Below are 17,605 nucleotides of genomic sequence, written 5' to 3' on the forward strand. Positions count from 1 at the left end.
AACATTTCATGTGATTAAACATACTGTCTCTCTGAAGGCACTGTGAATACTTTCCTGTATGAAACCACACCACAGTCCTTCTTTAACCTTAACCAATCAACAAGAGATTATTATACTGTAAGATCAAATATCACACACGCAAAGATTTACCATGGTATCTTGTGCTACTGTCAGATCCTTTAGTACTTGTTCTATGATGCTTTCAGCCAAAGAGACACTCAATGTTTCTCTTAGTTCACTGGATGGATGGAGAGAACAACAGAGGGGAAACAAATTTGATAGCAGTAAGTCAAAGAGTAAAGCAAAGAGTAAAGCCCAAAGTTACAATGAGTCCATCAATTATTTACAGTCATAAAAAGACAGTAAAGTTAATATCATGTTCTGTTTTGTCTCAGTACGGCATGTATTTCACAATATCAGCAAGATGTGAATGGCAGCAAAATGTACTTGTTTGAAGCAAAACAAAGCTAATATTAAAATGTTTTCACTTTAAATTTAAAGTTGGTTACTAACTGTTGGTAAGTACATTTATATTTTTCATACTAGGTTATTGAATAAAGAACAAAGAGACATGTTGATTCAAAACTTCTGTAGTTAATGTTTCTTATGTAAAAGAATAAATGGTTGTTGTTAATGATATTTCTTTCTCATTCTTTGTAGATGAGGCAGACTAAATATTAGCAACACATTTACTGAACCTTTGAGTTGGGACATAGAAATTAAACAACTCATATTGAAGCTTTTTTCAATTTGAAATAGGCAAGGAAGCTCCATGTATATGGATGAATGAATCTAAATTCATTTAACTGTAGACATCATCTATACTCCTGATTATGTGTATTAAATACTTAAGTGTATATTGATATCCTGAGCTTATAATTATTTCAAACGTAACTGGTTCTACCTTAAACCTTTGTATCTACAATGATCATACAGTACAGTGAAGATATAGTATCTACAGTATCTACATTGATTATGGAGTATCTACAGTGATCATAGGGTAGCTACGCTATCTACAGTGATTACAGAGTATCTACAGTGAACATAGAGTATCTACACTGTAGAAACTGGATTATACACTATCTACAGTGATTAAAGAGTACCTACGGTGATCATAGGGTATCTACAGTTAACATAGGGTAGCTACAGGAGCTACAGTGATCATAGGGTAGCTATGCTATCTACTCTGTAGATACTGTCGATTCCACACTATCTACAGTGATTATAGAGTATCTACTGCATTTCCTTCAATACAAGTCCGATTATATACTGAACTAAACACCCGGACTCTACGGTATGAAGACATGCATCTTCCAGTCTCTCGATAACAATCAAAGCGCTGTTAGAACAAATTGTGACATATACAGAGAACACTGTGGTTCACAGCAGAATAAACAGAGAAAATGATCTTTCACCTGAGTTTTAATGTATATCTGTTGAATTTATGTCACAAACATAACATGTTTTTGTTGACCGAATCCATTCTTTTGTTCTAAAAGTTTTTTTATTGTGAAATATTTGCAGGAGCGGAAGATGCACGGCTTCATACTGTATAGTAGTGGTATTTATTTGAGTACACAAGGACTACATAAACTTTTATACAAGGAAAAAATCATATTTATGGACATATTCAAGGCAAAGCCTATATGTAAAAACATTGTGCTGCAGTAGCAGCTCCTCTGCAGAACATATTGTTGAACTGAGAAGCTAAATATTGTGCATTGAACAGATAAAGTTGCATCACTGCCTTTCTTTCCATATATTAATGCTTTGAGCCATTGAGCCTTTAACAGAAATTGCTAAAAATAACTAGAAAATTCCTCCTGCCGAGAAATTTTGAATGTGTGCCTAGTGCTTGCTGCCGGCTCGAGAGAGACATTTATAAAAGCTGCACGTTTATAACATGATCTAGGTTGGTGAGAGAGAGAGAGAGAGAGAGAGAGAGACAGACAGATCCAAACCCTTGGGAGCCAATCCAAACAGCCAGCAAAACAACAAACAAAAATAGTAACGAATGCAAAGGCTAAAGATAAATCCGACTGGCTACTGGCTTGTATGGCCTTAAACAGATATTGAAAAAAATTATAAACATGACCCTCCTAAGTGGGTTTTTTGGAAGTTATCGGGGTGGTAGATCTCAGCTTACGTTTGGAATTGAAAACTGACCTTGGGCTTCAAAAGGTTGGTGACCACTGATCTACAGTGATCATAGATTATCTACAGTATCTACTGTGATCATAGAGTATCTACAGTATCGACAGTACCTACAGTGATCATACAGTGTCAATAAGCAGAGTGAGGGGATGCTTTCTTACCTCAGTCTGTCGATGATGATCATCGCTGTGTTCTCCACCAGAGTGCTTCTCAGAAACATGTGTGTCAGTGTGCTTCTTTTGGACACACACTCTGACAGACACTCACTCACACTTGACCGCTGGACTACACGTGGACACACTGCCCCTGCGCACCTCATCAGGCGTTGAGCCATTTCCTGGAGCACAGAGTGACTCTTGAGTGACTGAGCATTGTTAAGTCCGAGCCTGAGACTGTGACCGAGAAGACACTGTTCTCTCCTAAGGCCCCAGTCACTTGATGTGTCCTTTCAAGATTGACCTCAGATCTAACCAGCATCCATCAACACTGTCTAATTCTGTTATTATTAACATTATTTTAAAACGAATTTGAATAGACTGTGTTCATACAGCACTTTTTCAATCAGCCACTCAAAGAGCTTTACATTACAAGCCACATTCACCCAAATTCATACAGTGGTTCTATGCACCTTTCTTTTTATCACACACTGTCAGCACAGGGGCCAGTATTTTGGTCAAGGACACCTCAGCATGCAGGATCAAACCACCAACCTTTTGGTTCGTGGACACCCTGCTGTAGCCTTTGAGCCAAAGCCTACCCATTTTAGAACTTTTCATTAAGAACCATTCTTTGGATATTAAAGTACAATTTGGAACTAGGAGATCACCACTGATGTAAATCGTCTATTTTCATGCAAAGAATCAGAGAAATCACAGGTAAACTGATCTGAGGTAGTATTAGTTTTCAAGTTGATTTATCTGAATATCTGAATACTGTCCTTTTACTGTCCACACACCACAATGTAGATAAGAGAAGATTAGACTTCTGAGTCACTGCTAGCAGCAGCAGGTGGTGCCTCAAGTGGCTTGGGGGCATTTTCTTTTGCTTTGGGTTTTGTCTTCAGCCTACACACGCAAGTTTCCCCCGCAGCATCTATTGCACCTCTGTTCGTCCCCTGTAAGTAACGTTTCTTTGGTAATTTTTGTATACTCTTGCTGAGGGTTAAGGACAGAAGATATCACACCTTGTTGAGCCCTATGAGACAAATTGTGATCTGTGAATATGGGCTATACAAATAAAATTTGATGGATTGATTGAATACAGACAACTAGATTTTAATATATAAAGACACAGGAACTGAACATCATAGTAGCATGAACATTATACAAAGTAAAGCTAGGGGCTCTTTGAAGTAAAGATGCATCTAAGATATAAATGATACATTGTCAGTTGATTTGAAAAACTTCTTTTAATTTCCATTTGAAACGTCTAACTCTAATATTCAAATGGACTGTGTTTCTTTCTGCTGTCTAACATTCATCATTCAAAACAATCAACTGACATTTATCACTATGACAAGGAATGACAAACTCATCAGTTTTTAGCTCTCAACCTGCATTGAGTGTGGTATAAATACTTCTACTAATTGATATAAAGACACTATTCATGTTGTACTTTCCTAAAGTACTAACAGTTATCCATACTTGACCTTGAATTTAAATATGTACCTGAATGCTTCGTGTGAACTCCTTGGTCAGTGCAGCAGCTGTGTTAGTGAGGATGCTGTTCACAAAGTCTCCATGAGAGGCACATGTCCTTCCTGCCTCATACAGAGAGGGAAGCACCTGCACAGACAAACAGTGGCATCATTTACACTTTGCACATTTACACTGTCTGATCTCAAGCGACCAAGTAAAAGAACTCCACCATACATTTATGAAACTTTTTGTTAAACCTTGTAAGCTGTTAATTCAACACCTCAGTCATGTTTATACTGAGGCTGAGTTGCCTCATTGTCAGACTAGAATCACCACACTGCGTTGTATACCTCCACCAACCAGTGCAGTTTCTGTGTCCATATTTCTACATACTTTTTTTCATATAAAGGTCACTGTAACCTTTACCTTCGACAACTGAAACACAGTAACACGAGAAAAACATAAACATACTATGGCCACCATTACCTTGACCTTTGACCTTTAGCTACCAAAATCAAGTGAGTTAATCTTTGAGCACAGTGAATGTTTGTGCCAAATGTGAAAGGATTCCTTGATGGAGGAAAATGTATTTTGTGAGGTCACCATGACCTTGATCTTTGACCTTTGACCACCAAAATCAGTTCATCCACAAGTAAAGTTAATATTTGTACCAAATTTGAGGAAACTGTCAAGGCATTCTTGAGGTATCGCGTTCACGGGAATGGGACAGATTGACAACCAGAAGACATAAAGCCTCTGGACACTGGCTATCACCGCGGAGGCATAAAAACTCTTTCTCCTATATAATGGTACAATCAAGGGACACATCTTTCAATTTTATGCAGCTTAGTTCAACAACTCTGCAAACCACAACTTTACCTATAAAGCTATTCATGATATGCCACCTTCACACTTTAAACAGCTTACGGTACCTTATCAACCCACTAGAGCACTGCGCTCCCAGGATTCAGGCTTACTTGTCGTCCCTAAAGTCTCTGAAAGCAGAGTAGGAGCCAGAGCTTTCAGCTATCAAGCTCCTCTCCTGTGGAATCATCTCCCACTTTCAGTTCGGGAGGCAGACACCATCTGTACGTTTAAGAGTAGGCTTAAAACCTTCCTTTACGATAAAGGTTATAGTTAGAGCCGGTCCAGGCTTGTCTTTAACCAGCTCTTAGTTATGTTGCTATAGGCCTAGGCCCTAGACTGTCAGGGGACATATGATGCATAGAGCTTCTCTTTCCTCTTCTCGCTCTTCATCACATTAATGTCTCATCACTATACTGACTTCTTCCCGAGTCATTGTGCTTTATCATTGCAGATCTAGGATTGCGGCTGTGGCCACACCATGGATCATGATCGTGGATCATGATGGCGGATCGTGACAGTGCTTGTAAATTGTCGATAATATGTGGTGGTGGCATCTGATTGTGGATTATGATTACACCTAGATTGTTAAAATATACAACACAATATCTTGGCATTACCTCTATCATTACGATTGTCACTGCTGCTCCCCTCATCTCTGTCCGAGATTTATTTTGCCTCAACACTTTAAACATTGATACACCTTTCTATTTATGTTATGTATTCTTTTCTCATGATGATGTTGTCAATGTTATTTTGTTAATGTTCTCTGTTACACACAGCATCTATTGCACTTCTGTCCGTCTGTGCGAGGGATCCCTCACATGTGGCTCTCTCTGAGGTTTCTACGTTTTTTTCCCGCCCAGTTAATAGTTATTTTGGGGCGTAGTTTATCTTCACTCTTAGAGAATGTCACACCTTGTCAAGCCTGATGAGGCAAATTGTGATATGTGAATATGGGCTATACAAATGACATTTGAGTGATTGATTGAATAACAGAAATATAGTCAAATGAATACCTCTGGCACTGTCATTCAAACATAATCTTTGTTCAGGTAGAATTTAGAGATTAGCTGTTCTACTGGATGGCATTAGATTTGGGGCTATACAAATCAAATTTGATTGATTGATTTTAAACCAGTACCAAATAAAGGTGCTAGAGAGTATATCCAATTTTTACAAATTGACTTTTATTTAACACGCAAGTCAGCCCCACAAGAATCCAACATTTCTGCTCAGATTTTTACAGACCAAAAGAATTTGTAGTAATTCATAGAGGATTTCTGAGCCCATTAGAGCAGCCCGTACCTTGCACGACTCTCTGGCATTGTGCAGCACCTCGCGGGCTGTTAGGATGTCAGCCTGGGCCTCCTGAATGCTGCAGGGGTTTAACTGTTGAAGACTGTCCTCCAGCTGCCGACACATACCATGAACCAGCTAAAAGACAACAGACAAATACAAAGCTGATGATACAGACCTGGGCAGAAGGTAATACAAGAAGTCAATTTCAATCAAAACACATTTATTGTCAAATTAATTATACTAAATGAAAATGAAGCGTTTACTCTCTACCAGTTTTGGTTCTGTATCTATATAACTTTACAGTACAGTTTATTGCCAACAAATTCATACAGTGCATTCATACAGTATGGGCAGGACTATTACTATGAGGGGCAATTGTGTTTAGTATCTTGACCGAGGACACTTAAGCATGCAGATGGGGGAGACTGAGCTCGAACCACTGACCCTCTGGTAAGAGTACGACCACTCTACCACCTCAGCCACAGACACCTGTCTGTGTGGAGCTTTCGTTAATTCTCAGTGCAATGAATTTCCACGCTGTTATTTTCTAAATGATTTCACACAAACACATTTTCAATGAAATATATATCCAGGAAGTACTATTCTGAGTTTTTTTCTACTCTGACTAAGCTCAAGATATTGGTATCTAACACCCTATTCATTGACAATACCATGTTAGAATTAATTGTCACTATTTGTATTCCTGTTGTAAATTGACACGCGCATATCTTCATCTTTGTTATACAGTATTCTTCTTACCTTTTCAGATTGTTGAGATACAAACACTCGCTGAAGTTCCACTCTGTCAAACTTTCTCTGGTTGTTTCTGTCCAAACACTGCTGAATCTGCTCTCTCTCACACACACACACACACACACACACACACACACACACACACACACACACACACACACACACACACACACACACACACACACACACACACACACACACACACACACACACACATTGTACTCTTAATATCTGTTTATCTATCAATATCCATTTACATTCCCCCTTTTAGAATGTATTCATGCTCCTTAACACTGACCTTGTGCAGGGCCTCTTTTGTTCTGTCAGGGTCACTGCGGTAACTCTGTGTGATATCAGCCAGAGGCAGAGACACCTGCTGCAGAGTGAAGTTCCTGCTCAACATAAAACCCAACCGTCACTGTTACACCACCATGCATACTGTGTTGTCTGTACTTCCACTTAAACGTCACTCATGACAGCAGTGACATGACAGCTCCTGGGATAACAACATTGGTCTCTAGGTGTATCTGTCGGATGGTCCACCATTTTGATCCAGATAGAAAGAAGTACTTGATGGGTTGTCTTGAAATCCCTTGTATAGAAATTCATGGTCCACAAAGGATGAATCCTTTTGACTTTGATGATCCCAACTTTCGCTGAGGTGCCGCAAAGCCATTCTCACAGCTACTGGATACACACATTCTTGTTCCTTCAAGATGTGTATTTTATATTTATAGGTTTTTGCTTTATCTGATTTCTGTTTTGTAATCCTTTGTCAAGTAGCTTTGAGCCCCTTTAATAGTGCTGTAAAATGTATTATTATTACTTTTATTAATAATAATAATAATTTAAAATATAATAATAATAATAATAATAATAAATAAAAGTTTTTTTTTACTAGCAGCCATGATCAGGTCAGAGTTTCATATTGTCCAGTTGATACATGCTAAACTAATAACATTCCTAAAAGCCTCAACAGGACTTCATGTTTAGTGCTTGGTGTAAAGTGCATAAAGGTAATGTATATGATTTGGCGCTATACAAATAAAATTTTATTTTATTTAATTAAGATGGTGCTGATGTTAGCATTTATCTCAAATCACCACTGCACCTAGCTGCAGCCTCCTAGAGCTTCTTGCATGGCTGAGGTCTTGCTCAATGTTACATTGTAATTTCCATTAAGATGTTTACTATGGAGCCACTGAAGACCTAAAAGGTCAATTTCTGTGTTGAATGCACAAGAAAGAAAAAAGCTTCAGAGTTTCTGTATTTTATTAACTGCATGGTAGTTACAATGTTGTAGGTTTGGTCCATTGGCCTGGATGCAATTAAAACTTATTCAGGCCTTGAAAAGGTTAAAAGGTCTGTTAACAAAAATTTTAATAATATGTGTGTGTGTGTGTGTGTGTGTGTGTGTGTGTGTGTGTGTGTGTGTGTGTGTGTGTGTGTGTGTGTGTGTGTGACCTTTCCAACGCATCTGCCACATCCTGGAAACCCCTGGCAGTCACATTGTTTCTGTCCCATGTCAGAGACCTTGAAAGAGACAGACAGAGATCTGGTAGAATTCCATTACAGTCTGGTTGAAGATAAGTGACTGTAGCCTGTGTGAACTTGCAGTGAGTGATAGCTGCTCCATGCAACATCAGATGACAATGTGAACACACCAAATACTCCTGCAGCCAATCAAATAATACTTTAAATAATATAAATGATGAAATAATGACATCTAGTGGCAAACATTAGACCCACAGTTTCCAGTAACAAATCAGTAAGAGGGGCTCAGTAATGGTTTGGCTGTGGAACCAAACCCGTTCTCGTGAAATGCCGTGAAAACATAAAGTGGAACAATCTGCATTATGATGTGTAATAGAAACAGATTCAACCATTATAGTGTGTCCGATGGAAAGTTGGTTACTGTGCCTCAAATTGATGTGCATGCAACACATTGGCTAGTGTGTGTGTGTGTGTGTGTGTGTGTGTGTGTGTGTGTGTGTGTGTGTGTGTGTGTGTGTGTGTGTGTGTGTGTGTGTGTGTGTGTGTGTGTGTGTGTACCTCAGTCTAGTGTTATTCATCAGGGTTTTAGCCAGCATTTTGGCTCCAGTGTCTCCAATGTTGTTTCCACTGATGTCCAGTTCAGCCAAAGCTGTGTGGCCTCCCAGAGCGCTCAGCAGGATGTGCATCCCAGTCTTCAGCTTGGAGTCACACACTGATAGAGACTGCAAGGGCTGCACACACACACGCATACACACACGCACCCGCACAAACGCACACACAAATGCATGACAAATCTGTAGTTCTCTATTCTTTCCAACATTGGAAAAATATTAACATTTAGAACATTCTATTCAAAATAGGCTGTGATTGTTGTTTTGATCAAGTTGAACATAATAAGTAGCAATGAGTGCTAATATTACTGAGGGTTATACAGAGAGTGAATGAGATGAAAGGAAGTGTCACTCACACACTCTTCATCCTGAATGAGCTGAGCTATACGATGAAGAACATCAGTGAGAGCTCTGGTGGACACAGACAGCAGATATCAAGAAGAATGATGTGAACAAGAAAAAACGAATCATCGGAAAGAAGGACGGAAGAAAACTGTCATCACAGTTAAGGTTTTGAAACATGATGTTGACCTATAATGTTAGACTTGAAGCTTTTCTGTCTGGATGTGATGAATTCTACAATTAAATCTCAGGCACTTGTTTGAAGCAGACCTAAATGAATTTATCAAATTGTTACCACTTCGGAGCAGGCAGCTGACAGTAAGAGGGCACTCTTTGAACAGAAAAGTGGAAATTATCTTTAGTAATTTTACATGAATGTATTGCGCTCATTATGATCAATTTCAAGTCTATCTTTTTTCTCTGCCACAGGCAAAGAGCCATTATTTCATAACGTTTTCAGTTTACAGAAGCTTCACCTGGGCCTTGTTACATTCACAGGTTTGGTTATTGCCTGATGTCAGAGGAAGACAAGCTGGTAGAGTAAAATGATCATAAGCAATGGAGCATGGTGATGTACAGCATAGCATTGTATTATGTTCTCCACACCTGGACTTCATGGCAAAGTTCCCCCCTAGAGCGAGACGTTGAAGAGAGCGACAACGACCCAGAGACAGGACCAGAGTCACCATGTCATTTTCAAAACCTACAGCCCAACAGAATGAGAAAAGCGACAGAGGAATTAAGTTATTTGTCAACATTCAGCCAAAAGAGAGGACATAGGAAAAGTGCAGCTGCAAAACAGATTTTTATTCCAGAAAGTCAACTGCTATGATTCACAGCGCACATGTTTTATGTTTAATAAATGTATTCCACCTCCTGGTCAGAATGACACATATTTCCATAATTCAGTGTGGTGTCTTCAATTACATTAAACTGTAAAAATGTGAATTTATGTTGTAAGTATGGCAAATTAAAGAGACTACATTTTATAATGTTATTTCCAGATTCAGTGTGTTAAAGGAGACCATGCTGGTTTTTGGGGTTCATAATATTAATTTGGGGCAGTACTTGAAAAGGTTTACAGGCTCCAAAGTTCAGTTTTTTATTCTATGCATTGCTGCAGCAGCAGAGTCTCTCACAGCCGGATTCCAATAAGATCCGGCTACGGCCTGCAGACTTTGTGGGGCGTGGTGTGAGGGTCGTGGCGCGAGCCTCCAGTTAAACCCCCAAACCACAGTGGGCCGATGCGGGGTCCGTGACGTTGATATTGCTCTATAGGTCAAAATTCGTTAGAAGAGACGTTTGAGGTTAGTGTAAGAGAGCAAGAGGACCCAGCATTGTGTGTGTGTGTGTGTGTGTGTGTGTGTGTGTGTGTGCGTGCGTGCGTGTGCGTGTGTGTGTGTGTGTGTGTGTGTGTGTGTGTGTGTGTGTGTGTGTGTGTGTGTGTGTGTGTGTGTGTGTGTGTGTAATTTTGCATACCATTGTCAGAGATATCCAGACTTTTGATAGCAGTAGCTTCAGAGATATGCTCTTGTATCACCTGGGCCCCTTCAGAACGTAGCTACACATACACACACACACACACACACACACACACACACACACACACACACACACACACACACACACACACACACACACACACACACACACACACACACACGTAAATAATTTCTTTACTGTGACTTCTGGTACCTTGAAATGTAGTTTCAAGTAAATGAGCCTATTCATGCATTATCAAATTATTTTTTTTTAAAAGTCAGATTTACATTGCTAATTTGTTGTAATGTACAAACTGTCTTTTAACTGATGGGGAATGAGAAATGTTTTGCACAATGTACATAGGTTGTGTGTGTGTTTGTGTGTGTGTGTACCTCACAGCTACTAAGGTCCAACTCCAGACCAGAGAGATGGGTGTTGGTTGCCAGGCCCTGTAGTAATAACCTTAAAGATAATAATAAAATTATATTTAATTATTATTAAATATATATATATATATATATATATGATATTTTATTTAGTTGTATCACATCTTCTTTTGCACCTTTCTGTGTTGTGTCTGTGTATGAGAACAGATATTAATATTGTGAATTATTAGCTTAAGGAGAATTATGTTTGTCAGCCAGTCACTATTTGTTAGCATGACTGAAAGTGGTTGCTACCACCAGCTGTTTGTCTGTTTGTCTGCTGTTACTAAGCACAGGTGACCAAAAGCAGTTGTGCTAGCTGTAAGCTCCGTTTGTAGCTCAGCAGCAACCATGCAAACTTACTTCAGTAAGGATATTTGTCTTAGCATAATAACTCCTAGAAGAACAAGGAAAAAACACTCAGTTTTAACACATTTAAAACAAGTCTGTTTTACTGTGTGTGACACCACAAAAGCCATTATTTTCTCTATTTCTAAAGTTCATATAGACGTCTCGTTGGAATTGCGTCTGTAACATTTGCTTCCTCCACTTTGCTGGCTGGTCCATTGATAAAGTCCGGTTCCATCACACTAAACAATAAGGTTTAGATTTCTTATTGTGTGGTCCTTATAAAAAACGTGGTTAATAATTAAGGGAATAAAAGAAAACAACCAAAAAAATGTAAAGTGAACTTGTTTTGCTTTACATTTTGTATTTGTATCGTTTTCCTGCTTTGTATTATGGTGTATTTAAAACTTTCAAATTAGAGAAATAAATGAATGATTAAAAGTGAATATTACATTATTGCATTTAATGGGCGTGAACCCACCTGAGAGCTTGTGGAGGTAGTTTGGTCACAGAAAGGTTCACATATTTCAGCTCACAGCTCTGACTGAAGAACTCTTCAATGCTCCTGGTCACCCCTCGCCCCTTTCTACACACACACACACACACACAAATTCATGCACAATGGTACACAAGCTGCTATTAATTTGAATACAAATTTTATGCCACACCATGAAATTGTTTATGACTGAATTACAGAATGTGATTTCTTTCAAATTTCTAGTGATGTCAGAATTCTATCACAAACGTGTCCACTGGTCATCTTCAGTTTCTGACTCATCACCTGTCACCTGCACTGCGTAGCCCCCATTAGTCTCAGTACACTGACCACTTCGCACAAGATGGTCTGTGTTACTTTTGCTGCGAGTCTGCCTTTTTCACCGCAGAACTTTTGGCCTAAAAGGCTTAATTTGATTGATGTGTATCTGTCCCTGGCTCATTCACAGGGCTTACTCACTCTCAGCTGTTTGTTCCACCTGTACTGTGTCCTGCTATGCTATGTAAAAAGGTCTCTACACTAAATAAGGTTCATAGAAATGGAAAATGGAGCTGACCTGTGGCTGAAAGGATTCCTGGCAAGGTTCAGGTGCATCAGTTTGTAACAAAAGCCAGAGGAGAGCGATACAAATAACTGAAAGAGGAAGTATGGACAAGTGAGTGCTACATACAGACTGACCAGCACAGCTTTTCAATACCCAATTAACACAAACATCTTGGCCCCAAACGTACACAGCCCCAGTGGGCCCCTTCCCCTTTAATATGTCTACTGCAACACTTTAACAAGAAACTGAATCTACAAGTCGATACATTCATCTGTAATGATTATTAGTGTAATTGTTAATAAAGTAAATCTTTAAACACAGGACTGCTGCCTATATTATGCTTCCAAAAAACCATCTCTCTATGCTGACCTGATAATGAGTTTATTCTGTTTCACTGTCACAGCCTAGATTTCACCGTGCTCCATGGCTGAACTGCACCTGAAACCACAGTGTTTCATTTGTGTATCTCTACACATATCTACATAAATGAATTTCAGTCTCTCACTGACCGTGTCAAGGGGACAGCTGGTATCACTGAGGTCCAGGTGACACAGAGAGTTAGGGCTGGACAAGAACCTGAAGAGAAACTGTAAGACACACACACACACGCACACAGAGTTGTATATAATGAGAGGGATAAAAAAATCCATATAAATTATTCCAGCGCATGTATCTTTAGCTTGGCATGACACACACAAACTTACAGAGAGAGAGAGAGAGAGAGAGAGAGAGAGAGAGAGAGAGAGAGAGCGTACCATGGCCTCCTCAGTAACCAGGGTGCTGGGGTTAGCAGACAGATCAAGGTGGGTCAGAGAGGTGGAGAAGAGCTGACTGGAGCATAACAGCTGACTCAGACAGCCCATACCTGGAAACAGATGCACCATGGACCAACAGTGATGGTGTTGTTGGTGGAGGACAACTGGTCATACAGTACATCTTGTGAACGAATTGCATTTGGTTTGGAATGACATAGATTGCTGCAGGCCACAGATACTGAACATCACATGCTCTTCCGGAGGAGCAGGATGGAGAGCTGCAGGGCTGAGAGGTCTGAGGAGGACGTTCAGGTCCAGTCACCTGCTCTTTGTACAATATGTCCACCCCCCCAAATCGTCATCCTGCTCTTCCTCCTGATTTATACAGCATATACAGTGTGTGTGTGTGTGTGTGTGTGTGTGTGTGTGTGTGTGTGTGTGTGTGTGTGTGTGTGTGTGTGTGTGTGTGTGTGTGTGTGTGTGTGTGTGTGTGTGTGTGTGTACCTCTTGCAGTCATTGATACTCTGGACAGAGAAAGGTGCTTGAGTCCTTTAGGTCGATTTTCCAGCTCCTGACTGAGAGCTGTTACACCTGGGAACAAAGACACAACACTCACACACACAGAATGTGGACTGATTTTTATAAACGCATACCTGATGTGAATACAATCACCATTTTTGTCCTATCACATGTAGCTATGGATGGTGAAATTTATAACATGAATAGCGGTTACATTTTATAGAGATGATCACCTCAGGTGCTCTGGTATTACCAACATATCCTCATTAATATCAATTATAAAACTTTTAATTGTAAAATGAACAATATAATATGTGAATATTATTTATTTATTAGTATGATTGAAGAACACTTTCATCAGACAAGGGGAGAGAACACTTTTATACAAATGTCACATTGATATATTGATACAACATTATCTTTAACTCCTGACCAAAAACTTCAAAAGCATCAAAACTAAATGTCAAAGAAACACTATAAATACAGACTCCTGTTAAAAATCATTATAATGGTTCATAGAATTGAAAATAAAAAATCTGCTCAAATAGAAAAGGAGCTTTGATTAAATGTACTGAAAGCTGTAGCAGACATTTTGTATTTATTCAAATGCAAACCGATTTAACATAATATGGATTCACCACTAAATTGAGTGTATTTTATTTATTGATGTTAATGTGGCAGATTTTTATTGTACAGCAGCAATGATGTAATTAATGGTGCATCTGTTGTATTATCACTCTCTGTTTATCTGGACCTGCAGCAGAAGTGATGTCTCCCTACTTCTGATTCCTGCTTCACAGTCAGGGAACGACTCTGAGCACACTTTCCTCTGCCACAGTGTATGAGAGTTGGTAGGCCTGCAAAGCTATCAAGAGCAGGCTACACTTTGAAAACATCCAACTGATACATCCCACCCCCTTCCGTCAGCCTTCTCGTCAAAGTTACGCCCCCAAAACACAGGAACGTGCACTGACTGACAGCTGCTGGAAGCCGAATGCTCTGTGACTCTCTCACTAACTTCTGGCGATCGCCTCTGCTTCAGCAGTGTATGTCTGCTGTCCGGCTTGTGAAGACTCATGCACAGTGACAGGCAGACAAAGACACCGGCATTACTTCTGTTCTTTGTTTTTTTGTGCTTTATTTATTGATGGCTATTGGGACATGAAAAGCATTTCAATAAATAAGAAAAGAGAAAGGGTTTCAGAAACATTTGACCAACACTGCCTTTCGAGGACTGTATCAAACTTATAACTTCAGAATAACTGCATGGCATTCCTTAGATTGATTACATGTAGTCTTGTATTCACTTTTTTTGTAATTTGAGTGAACTGACCCATAGCTGCATGATTGAAGCTCAAGAAGAAGAGCTTCCAGTTAAACAGTACAGCAGCCCATTTCACTGGCTGACAAAGCTTCACTGGCTGACTCACACATGCTGCTTTAGCACTTGATGGTGTCCGTTTCTGACGCTTGGTGCTGGAGCAATCATCAAAACAACAAACAATCGCAGTTTCTTGCTCGAGACAGACAACATAGTCACACTGAGGTAAGCTTAGTTCACCAGCTGCCTCGTCTCTTCACGCTTGGTTTCTCCAGTTTGTGTCCTGGTTAGTAGATAACATCAGATTATAGAGAACAGAGTGATTGCACACCACAGTGCTCATTCTCTCCTCCATCCTGACATCCGGACAGGTGCTGCCTGTGCTGCTGTTGAAATTTGAACTTTACTCAAGTTCTTACTGTACTTGCAACCCAAGCAAAACAAGGCAACATAACCACATGATGTCACCCCATTCCAAGAGAATGAGTCAAAGTAAATAGAGGCCTCCCACAGAGAGTGCTCTGTGAGGAAGACATTTACAGTTAAACTGGCAATTTGGATCAATATGGAAGATGGCTTAGAGTTAGTGCTCTATTCTGATACCATGCTCCTACCAGATGTGATATATAAAGAGCCCACCTTTGTCTTCGATTGGATTGCCTGAGAGGTTGATGGAATGCAGGGTAGAGCAGGCGTGCTCATGCAGGGCGGCGGCCATTTTGACTGCAAAGTCACTGCGGCAGAATAAAAAAGATATTTCTCAATTTCAATCAATGCCTAAAAAGTACACTTTAAATTAGACAGACTCTTTGGACTTACAGTGTTTCTCTGGTATAAGTTATAATCAACCCTGTGGTTAAGTGTCTCTTGGTCTGTCAGTGTGCACAGTCAAATCATCAGTTCACAGACATCAGATTATTACCCAGAAAAATCAGCCAAATCGGAGGGAATTACTGCAAATCTTACTAAAGTACATCAAAGTTAGAGATTGTAAAACTTGTCAGAGGGATGACTGCATCCTAACAGGAATAACATGTCCAAACTTCACTTTGTACTGTAAGTCCTGAACCTTTATCAAGAGTGGACTTTGATAGGAAGTTACAGATAGCAGGTGAATGACATATATTTGCAGTAGTACTGAGGGCACTCCGTTAAAGTGTCATTTCATCCCCATTATTATTAATGTGAAGAGAATCTACTTCAAACAGATTCAAACCTCCAGTACAACCAGTCAGCAACTTTGAATCTCTGTGCAGCATCCCTGAAGAAGGGAAACATCTAACTCTAACATCCTCTACTCTTGTTGATGGAAGTGTTGTTATTGTATTGTTGTCACACACAAACTCACGGTTTGAGTCCACTGGCCTCCAGTGAGAGCTCCTCCACACTGGGAGACCTGGAGAGCAGGAAAGTCAGCTGCTTCTGGACATCTACTGACTGAAGGTACAAAGACAGAGAGAAAGACAAAGTCTGAAACACATGTCCAGTCAATGTAAATTTCTATGTCCTTTTCTCTCATCAGTGCTGAGAAATCTGGTAATGCATCTCCCAAAGAGTCACAATAAGTTCCTCAGGCTCCTTGGGGCGGCGTTTTTTGGATGTCAAATTCTTTTGCAGGAGAACACACGCTAATGGCACTACCCTGTCCTGATTTTGTGCTCTTAAGGTGAAATGAGAGTAAACTGGTCGTGAACCAAATGAAAGAATATGGTCAGACATTTTCCAATAAGTCTTAAATACAATGTCCAATGGACTGAGGACTTTGTGTTTTAGGAATTCATCAGTTCATGGTTGCAATGAAGGAGGAACAATAACTCTTTCAGTTTGCAAATGGCATGTGAGGATTGAATATAATAATAATAATAAAAAGATCATATCCTTTGACCAAGCTCTTGGAGTGTCACTGTACAAAATGTCACTGTACACTTCACCAACAATTATTACCTCTGCCAAGGAGGTTATGTTTTCATTTGTCTGTTTCAAAACAGTTTTGTCTGTTAGCAGGATTACGCAAAAACTACTGAAGTGATCTTCTTAAAACATGGAGAAAGAGTGGGGAATAAACCAAGGAAGAAAATAAGGAAGACAATAAGAACAACCCCAGGTTCCTCTTCAGCACTGTAGCCAGGCTGACAGAGAGTCACAGCTCTACTGATCCATCTATTCCTTTAACTCTGAGAAGCAATGATTTCATGAGCTTCTTTACAAATAAAATTATAACCATCAGGGAAAAAATCCACCACCACTTCCCCATGAACAGCACAGATACATTGTCTAGTCCAGAAACCATAGAACCACCTGTAGCAGCAGATTTATATTTCGACCACTTTTCTTCAATTGATCGTCCTGAATTGACTTCACTAGTTTAATCATCTAAACCAATGACTTGTCTATTAGACTCTGTCCCAACTACACTTTTTAAGGAAGTTTTCCCCCTAATTAACAGTTCCATATTAAATCAGATTAATATGTCTTTGTTTACCGGCTACGTACCACAAGCTTATAAGGTAGCTGTAACAAAACCGCTGCTGAAAAGCCCACTCTTGTTAAAGACGTTT

At 39.6% G+C, this 17,605-nt stretch overlaps 1 protein-coding gene across 2 annotated transcripts in view; it reads right to left on the bottom strand.

Moving 5' to 3' along the window:
- The window catches only part of carmil2 (capping protein regulator and myosin 1 linker 2), a 53,484-nt gene that overhangs the window by 27,107 nt on the left and 8,772 nt on the right, over positions 1 to 17,605 (bottom strand). For both annotated transcript variants that reach the window (XM_035157216.2, XM_035157214.2), the window contains exons 10-28: positions 16,396 to 16,484; positions 15,687 to 15,781; positions 13,712 to 13,798; positions 13,208 to 13,317; positions 12,962 to 13,039; positions 12,465 to 12,541; positions 11,894 to 11,998; positions 11,032 to 11,101; positions 10,637 to 10,718; positions 9,764 to 9,860; positions 9,172 to 9,226; positions 8,763 to 8,935; positions 8,175 to 8,243; positions 7,009 to 7,102; positions 6,717 to 6,803; positions 5,964 to 6,092; positions 3,822 to 3,938; positions 2,316 to 2,491; positions 151 to 238 (exon numbers count right to left, since the gene is read on the bottom strand). In XM_035157216.2, coding sequence (XP_035013107.2) covers positions 151 to 238; positions 2,316 to 2,491; positions 3,822 to 3,938; positions 5,964 to 6,092; positions 6,717 to 6,803; positions 7,009 to 7,102; positions 8,175 to 8,243; positions 8,763 to 8,935; positions 9,172 to 9,226; positions 9,764 to 9,860; positions 10,637 to 10,718; positions 11,032 to 11,101; positions 11,894 to 11,998; positions 12,465 to 12,541; positions 12,962 to 13,039; positions 13,208 to 13,317; positions 13,712 to 13,798; positions 15,687 to 15,781; positions 16,396 to 16,484 — 1,878 coding nt within the window. The remainder of the gene's footprint in view (positions 1 to 150; positions 239 to 2,315; positions 2,492 to 3,821; positions 3,939 to 5,963; positions 6,093 to 6,716; positions 6,804 to 7,008; positions 7,103 to 8,174; positions 8,244 to 8,762; positions 8,936 to 9,171; positions 9,227 to 9,763; positions 9,861 to 10,636; positions 10,719 to 11,031; positions 11,102 to 11,893; positions 11,999 to 12,464; positions 12,542 to 12,961; positions 13,040 to 13,207; positions 13,318 to 13,711; positions 13,799 to 15,686; positions 15,782 to 16,395; positions 16,485 to 17,605) is intronic.

This window comes from Hippoglossus stenolepis, chromosome 5 (assembly GCF_022539355.2).
Source record: "Hippoglossus stenolepis isolate QCI-W04-F060 chromosome 5, HSTE1.2, whole genome shotgun sequence".
Taxonomy (NCBI): Eukaryota; Metazoa; Chordata; class Actinopteri; order Pleuronectiformes; family Pleuronectidae; genus Hippoglossus; species Hippoglossus stenolepis.